Here is a 14074-nt window from a genome sequence, read left to right on the forward strand (position 1 = left end):
TGTTACTATTTATGAAACGTTTTATGGTAAACATTACATACATATTGTTTGCACCCACAGGACAATAAAGTATATAAAGGTATATGTTGAGTGTTCCCCTTTAAGAAGCGGCATGCACTAAGGGCTGGGCTCCCGCATATGTGAATGGAGAATCCTGTACTGGTTGTAAATGCTACTTGTCCCTTTACTTGTTTGGGCTATGGAGGGCAGTGTGTAATAAAGTTGCGCCCGAGTTGTGTTGTTACTCGGCGCTGATTGGCTGAAACTTTGTTTCTATGTTGTTTCCCTGGCGATTTTTAAAAGATAAACCCCGTACAGACATCCGGGTACTAGATTTTAATTTAAAGGGATAGGAACGTGATAATTAGGCGGTTCTCGAGTGAAAAGCCGATTTGTGCATAAACCACAGCTTTGTTTCGCGTATGCATTTTCTAGCTGACTAAGTTACTGTAATTGCACCACTACATATCAGCATTAAGGTAAAAATAAAAAACAAGGCGCCCTGACGTTTTTCATTCCTTTCTATAGGATGTGTGGGGAAAAAATGTACTCAAGCACTTGACATTTAGAAAGTTTGTGAAGATATAGCTTTATTTTATTTACAGCGCTCGTCACAAATTCACCTCATGAAAAATGTCAGCTTTGTCTCACATATCCCGCCCACCCGTAGGATTGTCCAATAGCCCTCCACAATAGCAGCAGAGCGGACCAGGAAACCGTTCGCGGAAGTAACTAACGCTTTCTTGTCCCAAGCCGGCCGCCGTAGCCCCTGCGAAACCATCGCGTACAACCTGTTTCTATTTCTCTTTTGGAGGAAGAGAAAGGATAGAATCGGGTTTCAAGATGGCGGGTGTGTAATGTACGAGTAAAGAGGGGGAGGCAGTAAAAGCCGGGCCAGAGACCGTGGCCAGCCGAAGGCTTTCACTGCTATATTTCGGTACACCATCAGACACCGTGTAAGCTACAGAAGATGAACCGCGGCGGGGGCTTCTCGTGAAAGCGGCAGGGGACAGAGAGTGGTGGAGTTGGGCAGTGAAGGGGAAGAGCGGGAGCCGATATTAGCAACATCCGAGGGACTGCGGCAGCATCATGTCGGACACCAGGCGGCGTGTTAAGGTCTACACCCTGAATGAGGACCGCCAGTGGGACGACAGGGGCACCGGGCATGTGTCCTCCACCTACGTGGAGCGGCTGAAAGGAATGTCTCTGCTGGTGCGGGCCGAATCCGACGGTGGGTGCTCAGTATCAGTGTTGCGGGCATAGTGGGGGAGGGGGTATGTGTAGAAGCAAACTCGTATTCTTACAGTTTGCGTAATGCATATACCAGGGTGCAGCTTCGAGTTACTCTACACTATGGCGATCCGCCCGTTTAAATAGCGTCTTGTCTGTGTGCGCACTTGTGATCATGTAAGTGTGTAGATCATATTTGCACGGTTATTGTGTGTGGTGTTTGATCGAGCCGGTGTGAACACGTGCGTTTATATTTATCATACATTCCGCTCCATTATCGTATTACTGAGGGCAATCTGCTGGGCTGTGTGATCGTTACATCAGTTTTTAAAGAGTGACGTAATGGGGGTCAGTTATTCAGGCACAATGCGTACGCGGTAGAAACGTTCTGCTGGTCGCGGCGGTGCTTCACTTTCTCCACTTCGAGCGAGTGTTATGTTACTTTTTGTTCATAACTCCTAATATATTTTCACACAAATAGGCATTTTATTCGTGTGTCGTCAGCATCCAAAGAGCGTTAGCTCTTTAACCAAGTGGCCTCGGCATGTAAGGTATTGTCACTGCTTATCTACGGATCTGTTTATTCTATGTCTGCTTGTCTGATCCCATCCCAGCCTTCTGTATCCCGTTTATCACTTAATTCTTCTTATTGTACTTTATATTGGTATCTCATAGTCCTAGTCCATCATAAAATGGAGGGTTATATTGCTGTAACCCTTTAATAAATGCGCCGTAAATCTTTATATATACAGCTTGAGCGTGTTGGGTCGAGAGAATCTTTGTGAATTTGCATTGATTCTGTTTTAATAAATAAAATCCAGTCTCGGGCAGATCCTTTTAGGCAGGGCTGAGAAATCGGTGAGGAAGGTCGTTTGGGATTCTGGTTTACTTCCTCGGGTCACGTCAACGGTGGGCCTGGAAAACGTACAGTCCCCATGGAAACCGATTGCCATTTACAGTAACGCTAAGTAACCTACAGTAGCTCGGCTCGGAGTTCTTGGTATAGATTAAAAACACCAGCTTTATGAGATTGTCCCATTTATAATATGGCCCCTGATCATTTAAGTTGGGGGGGGGGGGGGGGGGAGAAACACGCCTAGGGAGACGAGGAAGTGTCCAAAACGGCCTATATGGGAATTCTTTGGTTGTATAGACGGAGGTCTGATGTATTGCTAGTATAACCGACCCGATGTCGTTGTGAAGTTCTGAATGGTTTCGGTACGCGGCATGCAGTAGGAAGGTATATAACTAGTTAGTCGGGTACCTGGTGTTGGGTGAAGCGGTGTGTTGGAACACCTACTTGGAGCTCTCCATGGCTGTCATCGCCTCTCCCAGCCGAACCATGGCCCAAACATGGCGATCCGCTGATGCCTCTCGCGTGAGGCCAAAGATTGCGAGAAATAAGGCTGCAATTTGAGTCTTATTTGGAAACGTGCGGCTTCCTTATGGGACGCCAGACGCAGCTTCTGTACTTACCTGATGCTGTCACAGAAATCTGGGCTCCAGGAGGGTTCTAATTTGTGGGGGAAGAGGTTAGGTGAGTATTTGTTTGATGGTTACATACATAGTGTTTATATCGTATACGTTAGTGTGTATAACTTTACACAGCGTGGGGAGAGTTCCCTGTTGCACGGGACTAGGTTAGACAGTTTTGCTGCAGCTTTTTAATACGTATTTGATAAAAATCTGCATAAATGTTGGTGTAAACCTACATCCTTTCAGACTTCTATTAGTGACCTTTCATTTTCTTACGGAGATTCTAAAGAGTGAGTAATGTCCTTTTGAATTAAATCAATCCTGTGTTCTTTACTCAGGTTCACTGCTTTTAGAGTCGAAGATTAATCCAAATACTGCATATCAGAAGCAGCAGGTACGTATGCTCCGTTTGTTTTTAAATTGAGAAGGCTTTTTATTTTTATAGTATAAAGTACTCGCTTCTGTGTTGCCTGTTCATTCTGTGTCCAAGTTTTCAGTCCTTAAATACAAATGTTAAACTTTTTTGGAAATACTACATGGATTGTCGGCACTTAAAGCTCAATAGTTACCGAAAAGGGCTTATAGATATCGAGCTGCTTTACTTTTGAGGATTAAATCCATAAAATGTTTTTCTTGCTTCCAGGATACTTTAATCGTTTGGTCTGAAGCAGAAAATTATGACTTGGCCCTGAGCTTTCAGGAGAAGGCTGGTTGCGATGAGATCTGGGAAAAGATATGCCAGGTATAGCAATTCTGTGGGGTTTTTTTGTTTTTTTTTCCATACTCACATTTAAAACAGTTGTTAACGCATGCAAGGTTTCCCCCCCCCCCCCCCGGCCTAGATTAAGCATAGTGTTAATTGCCCAAATGTGATAATTTAACACATTGTAAATATTACTTAAAGGGGCTCTTCCGCCCATGCTGCTGAATCTATCACTTTTGTAACTAAATTCAACAGTTGCCAAAACCTTTCCTTAAAAAATTAAAAAGTATCTCAGAAGTAGACGGTGATTGTTGCCATAAATCGCAAAAGCATCTGAAAAGTATGTCTTTGTAATTTAAAAAAATGGGTGAAATATTATGGTTTGGAATATTAGGTTTACTAATGTTCATTTGCTTAACACACCGGAGAGTGCAATTAATAGCCTGACAAGGGCAACAGCACTTTTAACACAGACCTCAGGGCCAGGGCTTAGTGGGAGTGTTTAGAAAATATTAAAGAGAAATATTTAGCCAAATAGAAATACTATATTTCACACCGTTTGGACAAGAACTGTTATCCTGATTTTTATTTTTTTTTAACAATTTTTTTGGTGTAAAGTATGCTTTCAAGTCTTCTTAGTGGGAGAACATAGAAAAGAGTTGTGTTTGGCTGCCAAGGTCACTCTTATGAGACACGAAGCATTGGTTTACTCATTTATTTCTTCTGTGCTAGGTGCAAGGAAAGGACCCATCTGTAGAAGTCACACAAGATCCAATGGATGAATCTGAAGAAGAACGTTTTGAGGAGATGACGGAGACTAGTAATTTGATCGACCTGCCTAATTGCGAACTCGACAAACTCGAAGAGATTGCTGACCTCGTTACCTCGGTCCTCTCTTCGCCTATTCGCAGGGAGAAGCTAGCTTTAGCTTTGGAAAATGAGGGCTACGTCAAAAAACTATTGCAGCTCTTCCAAGCCTGCGAGAACTTGGATAATGCAGAAGGTTTACATCATCTGTATGAGATAATAAGAGGAATCTTATTTCTGAATAAAGCACCTCTCTTCGAGGTGATGTTTTCGGATGAGTGCATCATGGATGTGGTAGGGTGCCTAGAATATGACCCTGCTCTAGCTCAGCCGAAAAGACATCGGGAATTCTTAACCAAAACAGCAAAGTTCAAGGAAGTCATTCCCATAACAGACTCTGAACTTAGACAAAAGATACACCAAACGTACAGGGTACAGTACATTCAGGATGTCATCTTGCCCACCCCATCAGTCTTTGAAGAAAACTTTCTTTCCACACTCACATCTTTCATCTTCTTCAACAAAGTGGAGATTGTCGGCATGCTGCAGGTAAAGTGTGACGTGTGATTTTTCCCTATACAGACAGATATGATGCATGTTGTGTGTCACTTAAACTATTAACTGAAAGATAATTGGTTGTGTTGATTTGCAGTGAAATGACAAAATATTCCATCAGCCTTTCTGTAAAGCATGATTCATGGTTCCTACATTTAGTTGGAACCTGAGAGGTGCTGCTGGAGATGTTTGTAGCCGCGAGAGGCCGGTGGTTATGCCACTTTACAGATCTTGCGTCAGATCTCGCAGAGTATTGCCTACTGTTCTGGAGAACCCATCTCTAGAAGGGCATAGTCTTACTTTACAGAGAGTGGTATATATGTGGAATAGCCTTCCAGCAGAAGTAGTATACGCCAACACAGTAAGGGAAAATAAACGTGCACGGAAAATAGACATCTTCTGAATCTAAGAGGATACCGTAGACCGATTTTAAATTTTGCTTTACTGCAAGAATTAGCAGATTAGGCGGACCCAATGGTTCTTATCTGCTGTCCAATTAGATATTTCTGTTTACCTTCACAAATCATCATTAGTCCAGTGAGGTGACATGTTCCTGCAGCCAGTGACGTGTTTACCTTAGGTGTCGGGCGGCAACCCCTCCGCACCGCTGTCCTTCCTTGGGGGCACCACATAGAAAGATACTATGGGGGACCATAGTCCTGTTACACACTTTGCTTGAGAAGCAAATCCTGTGCTTGTTGGTTGAGGAAAATAAGGAATGGGAAGCTGGAGGTCACTTTTGTGATGTATGAAAAGTAGATGCCGGCACAGTTCGCAGCATGAAGCCGTACGGTTTAAAAAGTGTACTTCTTCCCACACCGGCCAGCGCGTTACAGAGTTATATGGCAATAGGATCACTTTGCAAATGTCTTTTTATGTGTACATCGTGGAAAAACATTGTTTTGCTAATGTTAGAATTAGGGCTGAAATAACTAATCGATAAAATCGATAATGAAAATCGTTGTCAATGATTTTCGTTATCGATTAATCGAATCTATTTTTATCGATTATAAAAATTATAATCCAACCTCAAACAGAGATCGGATTATAACACTAGAATCCAGATCCCCCGCAACACCGCAGGGGACCTGGATTCCCCTCACTGTCGGCCGGTCTCTCACTTCCGTCTCTCTCCCCCTCCCATCTGCCTCCTCCCCCCTCCCATACATCACTCTGCCTCTCTACCCGGCTCCGTTACTGACTTCATAGAAGCCTCAGCGTAAGTGAAGGGCAGTGAAAGTTCCTGTCAGTAACGGAGCCGGGTAGAGAGGCAGATCGTTGTATGGGAGGGGGGAGGAGTCAGAGGGGTGTATGGGAGCCATACACCCCTCTGAATTCTACGGCACTCTGCCTCTCTACCCGGCTCCCTGGTGTCTTGTGAACCTCGTGGCTGACAGGAGGCAGAGTGGAGTATGGGAGGGGGAGGAGGCAGAGTGGAGTATGGGAGGGGGAGGAGGCAGAGTGGAGTATGGGAGGGGGGAGGAGGCAGAGTGGAGTATGGGAGGGGGGAGGAGGCAGAGTGGTGTATGGGAGGGGGGAGGAGGCAGAGTGGTGTATGGGAGGGGGGAGGAGGCAGAGTGGTGTATGGGAGGGGGGAGGAGGCAGAGTGGTGTATGGGAGGGGGGAGGAGCCAGAGTGGTTGTGGGAGGGGGGAGGAGCCAGAGTGGTGTATGGGTGAGTTATAGTGGTATATGGGGGGTATTATGAATTTCAGGGCATATAGGGGGTATAAGGCATATCGATATTAGGCATATCAGGGGGGCCTAAAACATATCTTGGGGTAAAAGGTATATCTGGGGGCTCAGTTGCATATAAGAGGTATAAGGCATATATGGGGGCAGAGTGGCAAGCTGGGGGTCAGATGTGCATAACCGGGGGCAGTTTGGTAAATAAAAAAAATTTAAACAAGGCTTTTTTCTCATAGTTTTTATTAAATATGAAAAATAGTTAACATATGAATTAATATTTACTAATAACTTTGTATTAAAACCTAGTTTGAGAAACACCGTGTTTGGGTTCTTGTAGCTTTTATTATTATGTCAGTAAAATAAGAAGGTGAATAGAGAGAGGCCATTGCAATAAAGAGATGAAAGTGTAAATTGTACGTTTTTTTTTATTACATTATTTTAAAGTGAGAAAAAATGTAAATTTTTTTTTTATCCGATTAATCGATTGATCGAAAAAATAATCGGCCAACTAATCGATTATTAAAATAATCGTTAGTTGCAGCCCTAGTTAGAATGCTAGGTGTGTGAGGATAGTGGTTAAACATACAACCTTGAGTTTAAATACTCCTTGTCGTGAAGGGGTTAATTATGGTACTATAGATAGAGGTGCAGGACTGAAGAAAGGTGTCTTTGTTGTATTGCCCCAATAAGTATCGTTTAACTGTAGACCAGGGGGTAATAAACATAAAACAATAGGGGGGCTGGCTTGTAGATCAAAACCAATTCTGTCGACCCCTGCTGTACTATCTTTTGCGTCCGGTAGGACTTTCGGTGCTTTCTAGAATTGGGGGGTATCCAGGTTAATTAGAAATTCACTTTTCTGACTTGTTTGAACTGGCCCGCAAAGTCAATGTGATAAAAACAAAACTTTGTACTAGTACTTTGGGAGAAGGAGTGCTGTTTATTGTGCTTATTAACGGAATACAAAGCTCTGGTTGCAGCAGAGAGGCAGTCATACACAAACAGTGCAAATCCGATTCATTGAGGACGTTTAAATAAACACAACACGATCCGATGGCTAATCTGAGCATTAAAACCGGAAGCGTGCCTAGTCAGTTGGTGGAACCCCTTGCATGTATTTGGCGTATGTCCATTTCTGAAGAAATAGAGACCGGAAGACAGAATTCCTTTCCCAAATGCATTTACCCCTTTTTCCACCCCAACTAAATACCCTGCAAGTCATGCATTTGGCCAACTCCCTAGTCACCCCCTAGGCCAACTTTTTTGGTTCAGGAGACTCAGGACCAATAACTGATCTTTTTATGGATTTTTCATGCCTTTAGCTGGATTTTACATGTGGATAATCTGGGGGAGAAACAGCTGTCATGTTGGAAAACAAAACCGCTCTACTTCTGTACCATATTCATAAAATACAGCTGTAAACTGTCGACGTTTGCCTTGTCTGTCTTTGTCACACCATATATTTGTCGCATACATACAATGCGATGGGAATCTGTAAGTAGAGGTATTGTCCAGTAATAATGCTGCTAAACACGTTCCGCAAAGTGTTTGAGCCAACAAGTAATAAACAATGCTAGGTGACCTCGGTCTAGAGCACAGTATTCCGATTAGTGGTTTGGCTTGCCTTAAAATATATGTACATATGTCACCTGCCATAGTTTGTCGCATACATGTCTCATACCTTTGCCCTTTCTGCGTGTAACCGTAAACCTTTTGTCTACCGAGAGAGAGCAGAATGCCAAGTCTCTTCAGTCAATCTGCAGTTCTATGAACTTTACAAACAGCAGTTACGTTCATTGAGGTCTTGCAGAGGAGCTTACTGGTTATAACATTGTGTGTGTACAATGCCCTTAACCCTATAAGTTAATGCCTCCATCTTTATTTCGGGGGAGACAAACTCAATCGACAATATTTTTCAAACATTTAATCCTGCCCGGAAGAACATAACGGGTGCCAAAGTAAAATGTTTAGCTGCACTCTAGCTGTCCCACGGGGCTGGACATTTTTACTTTTTTTTTTTTTTTTTTTTTATTATTATATACATGGATTGCATTATTATTATTACAAAATGTAGTATATTATGACTATTGTAACAGTGCTGAGAAATCTGCCGGTGCTCTATAAATAAGTGTAATGTACGGGTTTGTTTGTTTTAAACACAGGAAGATGAAAAGTTTTTGTCTGAAGTTTTTGCACAGTTAACTGATGAAGCTACGGATGGTGACAAAAGGCGTGAACTGGTAAGCTTTATATTTATTCTTTAGAATTTCTCAATTTAACAAAGGGTTTTTGAAGATCTACATGGTTTTTTGGCTTGTATATTTCTTATATATTTGAGTTAATTGGTAATCACCACTAACGGTTACTCTTCTGCGTTTTTTGTTTTAGGTACACTTCTTCAAGGAGTTCTGTGCGTTCTCCCAGACATTACAACCTCAAAACCGAGATGCTTTTTTTAAAACATTAGCAAACCTGGGAATTCTTCCTGCCCTGGAGATTGTAATGGTATGTTCCCCCCCCCCCCCCCCCCCGCCCCATAGTGTGTTTAGTATTGTATACGTTTGGAAACGGTACATGGGGCATTGAGTTTATACTGTCTACTGGAGAAATAGTTTTGTGTAACTAACATTATATATTTATTTTATGTTCCCTGCAGGGTATGGATGATTTGCAAGTACGCGCAGCAGCTACAGACATATTTTCCTATCTGGTAGAGTTTAGTCCATCCATGGTCCGGGAGTTTATAATGCAAGAAGCCCAGCAGAGTGATGATGTAAGTGACTTCCCTCTTTTTTGATGGTTGTCTGCTTTAGCAGCTGTGAATGAATGTGAAAATGTATTTAAATACTTTAGTGGCCCTTTCCCAGATATGTCTGGTGTAGCATTATTAGTTCTGAGTTACAATCGCTTCAAAGGTTTATTTTAAGTTTTGTGCTTTACTTTTTTAACAGGACATTCTTCTCATTAATGTTGTAATCGAGCAAATGATTTGCGATACTGATCCGGAACTTGGAGGATCTGTTCAGCTCATGGGCATCCTGCGTACTCTGCTCGATCCAGAGAACATGTTAGCAACAGCTAATGTAAGACCTTACAACTGGGTAAAAGCAGCTTTACTATTTACTTTTGTTTAGACATTGTTTGGTGTGTATGTATTTTTACACAAACCTTTTGTATGTTGGCATTGTGAAAAATGTTTTTAATGCGTTTTAAGAACGGATCATGGTTTTAGAGCGGGTTTTTTTTTGTTTTTTTTTTCCCTTCAGAAAATGGAAAAGAGCGAGTTCCTGAATTTCTTCTACAGCCATTGTATGCGAATCCTCGCCGCACCGGTCTTGGCGAGCACTTCAGCGGGTAAGCTTGAGAAAGGTATTATCCAGGTGACCTGGTGTCATTTTGTCCTTTACCGGGCAAGGCTGACTAAGCCATTTTCAAATGCGTTAATAAAGCTCAATTTGAGCAGACGGATAATGTAAATTCTGCGCTTTGTTTTTCAGATAATTATCAAACTGCACAGCTGCTTGCCTTGATATTGGAGTTACTCACATTTTGCGTGGAGCACCATACTTATCACATGAGAAACTTCATAATGACCTCTGAATTATTTGGAAAAGTATTAAGCCTGATGAGTTCGAAACATACATTTTTGGCCCTATGTAAGTGTTTTTTTGTTTAAATGTATATCCTCTTTATCTCATAAATATAATTGTGTTTATAATTTTTAGGATAAAAAGCCTTATTAATGCAGTTTTGTGTGTTTAGTTCACTGGTTCTCCTTTTAGCTAGCAATTTCAAATCTGCATGATTAAAAGGACAGTTTAGCCTGTTTGCCCTGTAAGGGAAAAATATAAATACAATTGAAAATGAAACTATTTACATAAAAAATGTAAAATAAAAAACTGCTCTCCATGAAAATATGCAGCGATTTGTGCGTATGTTGGCTGGAGTGTCCCTTTAAAGTAATCAGGGGAAAAAATGTCCTAGAGATCCATGGAAACTGGTTCACAGAGCATGAACCTGATAGAAGTATCAACCAGGGGACAAGTTGCATTCCGCTTGGATGTCCTTGACAATTTACGCCACATTATGCGTGGTGGCCTTCCAGCTGCTGAACCTTCGATAATGACATGCTGAGTATGAACATAAACCATATTTCTTGGTTCTTCAGTGGGTACTGTGGGCTCTCCAAGCTGTGGAAGGTTTCAGTATCCTTTTTGTTCCCTAAACCAAAATAACCATATTTTTCTAATGATTTAGAAACCAGCATGGTTGCCATCAGCAGTTAGGAGGTTACTTTTGAACCGTCTTGCCCTCTTCCAGTGAAGTTTCTATGTTCATAGCTCGCCTTCAGGTTTTATCTTTGCCATAGCCATAACAATGTTTGTTTTTGTTAATTTTTTTTATAGGTGCTTTGCGTTTCATGAGGCGCATAATAGGCTTAAAGGATGATATTTACAACAGCTGCATTATAGATGACAACCTATTTGAACCAGTTATTAATGCACTTCTCGGCAATGGGACCAGATACAATCTGTTAAATTCTGCGATACTTGAACTATTCGAGTTTATTAGAGTGGTGAGTATATGTTTAGAAAGCATTCTTATCACTTTTTTTTCTTCTTCTCCATTCACACTTCCGATTTTCGCCACACAGATCTACACCTTCCTTTATTTGGATGTAAAAGCCTTGATGTATTTTACAGATATTGCTTTTGTTGCTCATACATGATCAATAGAGTGCATTTTATGGCAATGAAATTGTCGAGTTAATTTTATCTAAAACAGGTGTTTTCTCTTGCAGGAAGATATACGGTCTCTAACATTATATATATTTGACAACTTTTATACGGCACTTGAACCTATTGAGTATGTTCAAACCTTTAAGGGATTGAAAGCCAAGTATGAGTTAGAGAGAGAGCGTCAAAACCAGAAATTAAACAGGTAATTTGTGACCAAGACCAGGTTTTCTCTGTTAATGTGCTGTGTGATTCTTCTGCGGAAACGAGAGCTCTTCAGTAACTTGTCACCTTAACTGCTTTTAACATTGCTTCATGTTTTAACCTACAGCTGATGGTCTAAGCACCTTAACTAATGTTCTCAGTTACAGAACAAAATATACATGGGTTCTGTGTTATATGTTAAATCATATATAATCACCTGCCTGTCGGCACCAGATTTCCCCGTGCTGTGCGTCCTACGGTGCTTCTTAGCACAGCTTCTCCGGTTGTACCGATACATCCATACTGTCGCAATGGGGTTAATACATAAATAGGATGTTTCAGGTACATTAAGTTACTTTGTCATTTAAAAAGATAAAGCTTACACCTAATTGATAGAGGCTGTAACACAGGATGGTATAGGATATAACAGCATTTTTCCTAAATTAAATTACTGTATTGCTTTTTACGGTTTCAGAACTATGAAATATTATACATTTTACCCTCTTCTCCCACAGCTGCAATGTAACACCTATACTGCGCATTAACAGCAGACTCCGTAGGGGTACAAGATCCCTAGGAGGAGACGAAGAGTTGTGGTTTAAAGAAGTTGAACAACAAATAAGCGAAGCCGCCGCAACTTCTGCAGAGAAATCGAAAATGGAAGCGGAATTTCTAGATAGCTATGAGAAATTCATGGAAAACAAAAAAGGTAAATGGCGGATATAAGAAGAGAACGTTACACTAACCTTGCTGTTGAAAACTGTGGCCTATTCTTTACATTTGAATGTGACATTTGACTAGTTAAGTGTGTAAATGATAACAGGGAACAGTCTTTTTGGCCTCAACGTAAATATGCAGCATCTGTGCAGTTTTTGTGATGGTAGTGTTTGTGTAACTGAGAGACGTGGCTTAATGGGTGCCAGACACCGCATGTGGTTGCTAAGTTTTTGCTATGCCTCATTTTCCTAATGCTATATATATATATATATATATATATATATATATATATATATATATATATATATATATATATATATATATATATATATATATATATGATAGATAGATATAATTTTTTTTACGTGGACCCTCTTTTTAAGCCTGAGTTTAGATATTGTTGAACGTTCTTTAGACTGTTACATTGTGTGCAGCTCAGAAATTGAAGTGTCAGCAGCGTATGTCAAAAATGTCCTTTTTTTTTTTTTTATGTGCTATTTGCTTCACTAGCTAAAGAGAGTGAAGATAAGGAGAACCTTCCAAAGAGAACAGCTGGGGGAGCGTTCAAGTTCACCTTTTCACACACTGCCAGTACAGCTAATGGAACAAATAGTACAAACGGCAAATCTGTGGCAGCTCAGACACCACCAGCAGGTTCTAATGGATCGTCCTCAAACGCCAACATGTCCACTGCAGTAACATCTTCCAAGGTGAGCTTGTGGCCCATTCACGTGCTGTTTTCTAATACTTCATTTACCAGTCCTAGATCAGGCAGGGTAAACAACTGACTTACCCAAGTCTTCTCACTATACATGGTTGCATGTTTTGGAGAGTTGCGGGACCCTCCCGCAGTATTTATTCAAAACAAACGCGGTGTGAAACCTTGTCTTTACTCACTTAAGCTTTTAGTTTTTGTGTTTAACTCGGCATCGGTTTACTGGCTAACGTCACTATTTTGTAAGCAGGGCAATGTGATTGGCCTAGTTGACTACCCTGAAGATGAGGACGATGAGGAGGACGAAGACGCCTCTCCCAGAAAGAGACCACGCCTGGGATCCTAGAATGATATGGACATACGGCTGTGTGTTCTTCAATCAATTATAAATGTGATTAATAAAATGTTGATGTTTTAAGGATTAACTAAATAAGCAGCGGATTCTTTTCAAGTACGAAGTGCTGAAGCTCTCTACTAGGGACTACGTACAGAAGTAGCCAAACTGCACTAGAAGGCTATAAATGCCATGCTTTCATGGAAGCCCTTCTAGTGTCCTCAAACTACGAAAATCTAGCTGATTGCTTCAGTGTATTATGCATCTTGTGTTTGGGACAGAAGGTGGAACTTTTAGAAGACCACTTCAATCTGACTGGGTTGCCCCCAAGATGCATATGACCTAGGATAATAAATGGAAGCTTTCAGGTGCACACCCAATAATCTTAATTTTGTAATGGTGCTGGCCATAGTGTTTTATCACTTGCCTGTTTTTATAAAAAGAATAACATATCAGTTGAAGGGAAGCATTCTGTTATTAGAAAAAAACAAAAGTAAGTCAGTGGGACCATTCTTTGTAACTCTTACTGTCTACAATAGTAGCGACGGGGATAAAACATTGTTACGTGCATGTTACTTTTTAAACTAAAGGAATCTGTATTTTAAAGAAATCTGGAGTCGGAATGGACAGCTATAATGAGCGGCCCGTCCTACATATTGCACTTCCAGACTACATCAGTAGCTTCCATAATGTATCTGGAAATTAGCCCGTTGACCTCTTAACCAGTGCCTGAATCTCTTGCAGTGTTAAAGCTTGGTGTTAAGTACGTGGATTTTATTTTTTATTTTTTTTTTATCATTTTCCTACAGATTTCTTGTTTTGTCAGTAACATCCATGCTGTGGTTAGTAAAGTTATCTATCATATGTTCCTAATTTCAAATTGTTAAAGCTGCGGCTACGAAAAAAATA

The 14074-nt window shown here is 41.0% G+C and overlaps 1 protein-coding gene across 4 annotated transcripts; it reads left to right on the plus strand.

The window, feature by feature from the left end:
* Nucleotides 1-1089: 1089 nt before the first annotated feature.
* Nucleotides 1090-13177, plus strand: LOC149303285 (serine/threonine-protein phosphatase 4 regulatory subunit 3-A-like). Of its 4 annotated transcripts, none has more exons than XM_089481503.1 (15): nt 1090-1231; nt 3045-3100; nt 3350-3448; nt 4142-4765; nt 8622-8699; nt 8848-8964; nt 9116-9232; nt 9411-9560; nt 9726-9839; nt 9923-10115; nt 10866-11035; nt 11261-11400; nt 11915-12108; nt 12627-12826; nt 13082-13177. In XM_089481503.1, the coding sequence occupies exons 1-15, from the start codon at nt 1090-1092 to the stop codon at nt 13175-13177; spliced, it is 2490 nt and encodes an 829-aa protein (XP_089337629.1). The 4 variants fall into 4 exon arrangements, with proteins under 4 accessions (XP_089337629.1, XP_089337628.1, XP_089337630.1 ...); XM_089481502.1 differs by having other exon boundaries at nt 9411-9542; nt 9726-9849; nt 9885-10115; XM_089481504.1 differs by having other exon boundaries at nt 9411-9542.
* Nucleotides 13178-14074: the final 897 nt, after the last annotated feature.

This window comes from Sceloporus occidentalis, unplaced genomic scaffold (assembly GCF_023333645.1).
Source record: "Sceloporus occidentalis isolate IW3139 unplaced genomic scaffold, rSceOcc1.0.p SCAF_15, whole genome shotgun sequence".
Classification (NCBI taxonomy): domain Eukaryota; kingdom Metazoa; phylum Chordata; class Lepidosauria; order Squamata; family Phrynosomatidae; genus Sceloporus; species Sceloporus occidentalis.

Coding starts and splice junctions, on each gene's coding strand:
- LOC149303285 (XM_089481502.1), top strand. CDS start 1,090: ATGTCGGACACCAGGCGGCGTGTTAAGGTCTACACCCTGAATGAGGAC. Junction 1,232..3,044: donor GGTGCGGGCCGAATCCGACG/GTGGGTGCTCAG, acceptor TTCTTTACTCAG/GTTCACTGCTTTTAGAGTCG. Junction 3,449..4,141: donor TCTGGGAAAAGATATGCCAG/GTATAGCAATTC, acceptor CTTCTGTGCTAG/GTGCAAGGAAAGGACCCATC.